This window comes from Chanos chanos, chromosome 5, assembly GCF_902362185.1.
Source record: "Chanos chanos chromosome 5, fChaCha1.1, whole genome shotgun sequence".
NCBI lineage: Eukaryota > Metazoa > Chordata > Actinopteri > Gonorynchiformes > Chanidae > Chanos > Chanos chanos.
In genome coordinates this window covers 53127923-53130422 of record NC_044499.1, presented here as the reverse complement: position 1 = coordinate 53130422, position 2500 = coordinate 53127923, and the positions used below count along the sequence as shown (strand labels likewise).

General features: G+C 46.6%; 1 protein-coding gene across 1 annotated transcript in view; it reads left to right on the top strand.

Annotated features, from left to right (window-relative positions):
* Positions 1–2500, top strand: part of atrnl1b (attractin-like 1b) — a 95393-nt gene that overhangs the window by 22821 nt on the left and 70072 nt on the right. The window contains exons 6-9 of the mRNA XM_030775173.1: positions 109–283; positions 1280–1367; positions 1466–1721; positions 2119–2302. Coding sequence (XP_030631033.1) covers positions 109–283; positions 1280–1367; positions 1466–1721; positions 2119–2302 — 703 coding nt within the window. The remainder of the gene's footprint in view (positions 1–108; positions 284–1279; positions 1368–1465; positions 1722–2118; positions 2303–2500) is intronic.

Here is a 2500-nt window from a genome sequence, read left to right as displayed (position 1 = left end):
TCTATGTATTTATCTGTCTGTCTGTCTCTCTGCCTGTGACTGTGTACATCAGATGTGAGTCGTTTTGTCTGGTTAAAGCCATGATTGGTGCTGTGCTTTGTGTTGCAGGTCCGGATTGTTCTCTCACGGTTCCGTCTACTGAATCATACTGGGTCATGCCCACCGTCAAACCCTTTGGCACCTCACTGGGCAGGGCATCCCATAAGGCCGTGGTGCAGGAGAAGGTCATGTGGGTTGTCGGTGGCTACACCTTTAATTACAGCGCCTTCCAGATGATTCTAAAGTGAGTCACACGAGGCCTGGCCTTAGCGCTTGTGGATTGTAGGTCATATTTTCTCCTTCCTCATCCTCTTCCTCTCCCTTGTCCTCCTCCTGATGGTGGGTTGCACAGTTTAGAAACCCCCTGTGTCGCTCTGTTAATTTCTCAGTAGAGCATGGAGGGAAACGTTTGTATGGGGGGGGGGGGTGTTGTGTCAGTAGTCATAATTTGGAGAGGGAGATGTGTGTGTGTGTGTGAAATATGTGAGATGTGTTTTTTGTGTCAGTAGTCATAATTTGGAGAGGGAGATGTGTGTGTTTGTGAAATATGTGAGATGTGTTTTTTGTGTCATTAGTCATAATCTGGAGAGGGAGATGTGTGTTTTTGTTAAATATGTGAGATGTGTTGTTTGTGTCATTAGTCATAATCTGGAGAGGGAGATGTGTGTTTTTGTGAAATATGTGAGATGTGTTTTTTGTGTCAGTAGTCATAATTTGGAGAGGGAGATGTGTGTGTTTGTGAAATATGTGAGATGTGTTTTTTGTGTCAGTAGTCATAATTTGGAGAGGGAGATGTGTGTGTTTGTGAAATATGTGAGATGTGTTTTTTGTGTCATTAGTCATAATCTGGAGAGGGAGATGTGTGTGTTTGTGAAATATGTGAGATGTGTTTTTTGTGTCAGTAGTCATAATTTGGAGAGGGAGATGTGTGTTTTTGTGAAATATGTGAGATGTGTTTTTTTTGTCAGTAGTCATAATTTGGAGAGGGAGATGTGTGTTTTTGTGAAATATGTGAGATGTGTTTTTTGTGTCAGTAGTCATAATTTGGAGAGGGAGATGTGTGTGTTTGTGAAATATGTGAGATGTGTTTTTTGTGTCAGTAGTCATAATTTGGAGAGGGAGATGTGTGTTTTTGTGAAATATGTGAGATGTGTTTTTTTTGTGTCAGAAGTCATAATTTGGAGAGGGAGATGTGTGTTTTTGTGAAATATGTGAGATGTGTTTTTTTGTGTCTTTGAAGTTATAACCTGGAGAGCGGCATTTGGAACACTGTGCCTACGAGTAGTGGCCCAGTGTCAAGATACGGTCACTCCCTCACCCTGTACCAGGTAACACACCTGTTAAACACACTCCCCCACCCTCACGCCACCCCACACCCTCTCTCTCCTCAGCCTCCCTCCCCCTCTCTCTCTCTCTCTCCCTTCAGGACGAGCTCTATATGTTTGGGGGGAAGCTGGAGATGGGTTCGGGGAATGTGACGGACGAGCTGTGGGTTTTTGACTTGCCCAGTCGGACTTGGTCTCGACGTTTCCCCTCCGCCCCGCCCCACGGCCAGGTCTACGCCGTGGAGGGACACTCCGCCCACGTGGTGGAGCTGGACTCAGGAGACGTCATCATGGTGGTCATCTTCGGCTACTCCTCCATCTACAGCTACGTCAGCACCGTGCAGGAGTACAACATCAGTGAGTGCTCTGTGCTCCTCACGCCTGGGTAGAGGCGCCCCTGAGAATGCTCCAGACAGGTGGCACACTGAACTGACAGCTCCAGTAACAATAACAATAATAATATAATAATAATAATATAATAATTAAATATTACTAGTCCTGTAACGTTATCCCCACCGCTCACGGACACCATCCTCCTCGCTGGTAGACTGACCTCTGGTGGTGCGTGCTGTGCACTACAATACGTCAGCTCAATCCAGCATCTCTGTATCAGTGTAATAGAAAGAGGAGCGCCTGTATCTTTAATGGTACTGAAAATCACACCTTCGGGATTTCTGAATAGCCCAGGATACCCTGATACCCTGATAGCGGCCAGTGCTCCCTCACACTGACACATGGTGTTCCTCTCTGACAGAGACGAATGTGTGGGTTGTGCCGGAGACCAGGGGGGCCATTGCCCAGGGGGGGTATGGCCACAGCAGTGTGTACGACAGCTCCAGCAAAAGTGTGTTTGTTCACGGGGGCTACAAGTCTCTCCCCGCCAATAAATACGGCCTGGTAGACGACCTGTATCGCTACGAGGTTAACACACGCACCTGGTGAGTCTACATGTATACACACATACACACACACACACACACATACACAGACATGTACACAGACAGTTAAACCTAAAATTATTCACACCTGTGCCAAATTTTGGTACCAACATCTCAAACAGACGCTCCAGCAGACACTAAACAAGGCCGGTCTCCATGGACACAGACGAAAGAGGACTCCACTTCTCCAAGACAGAA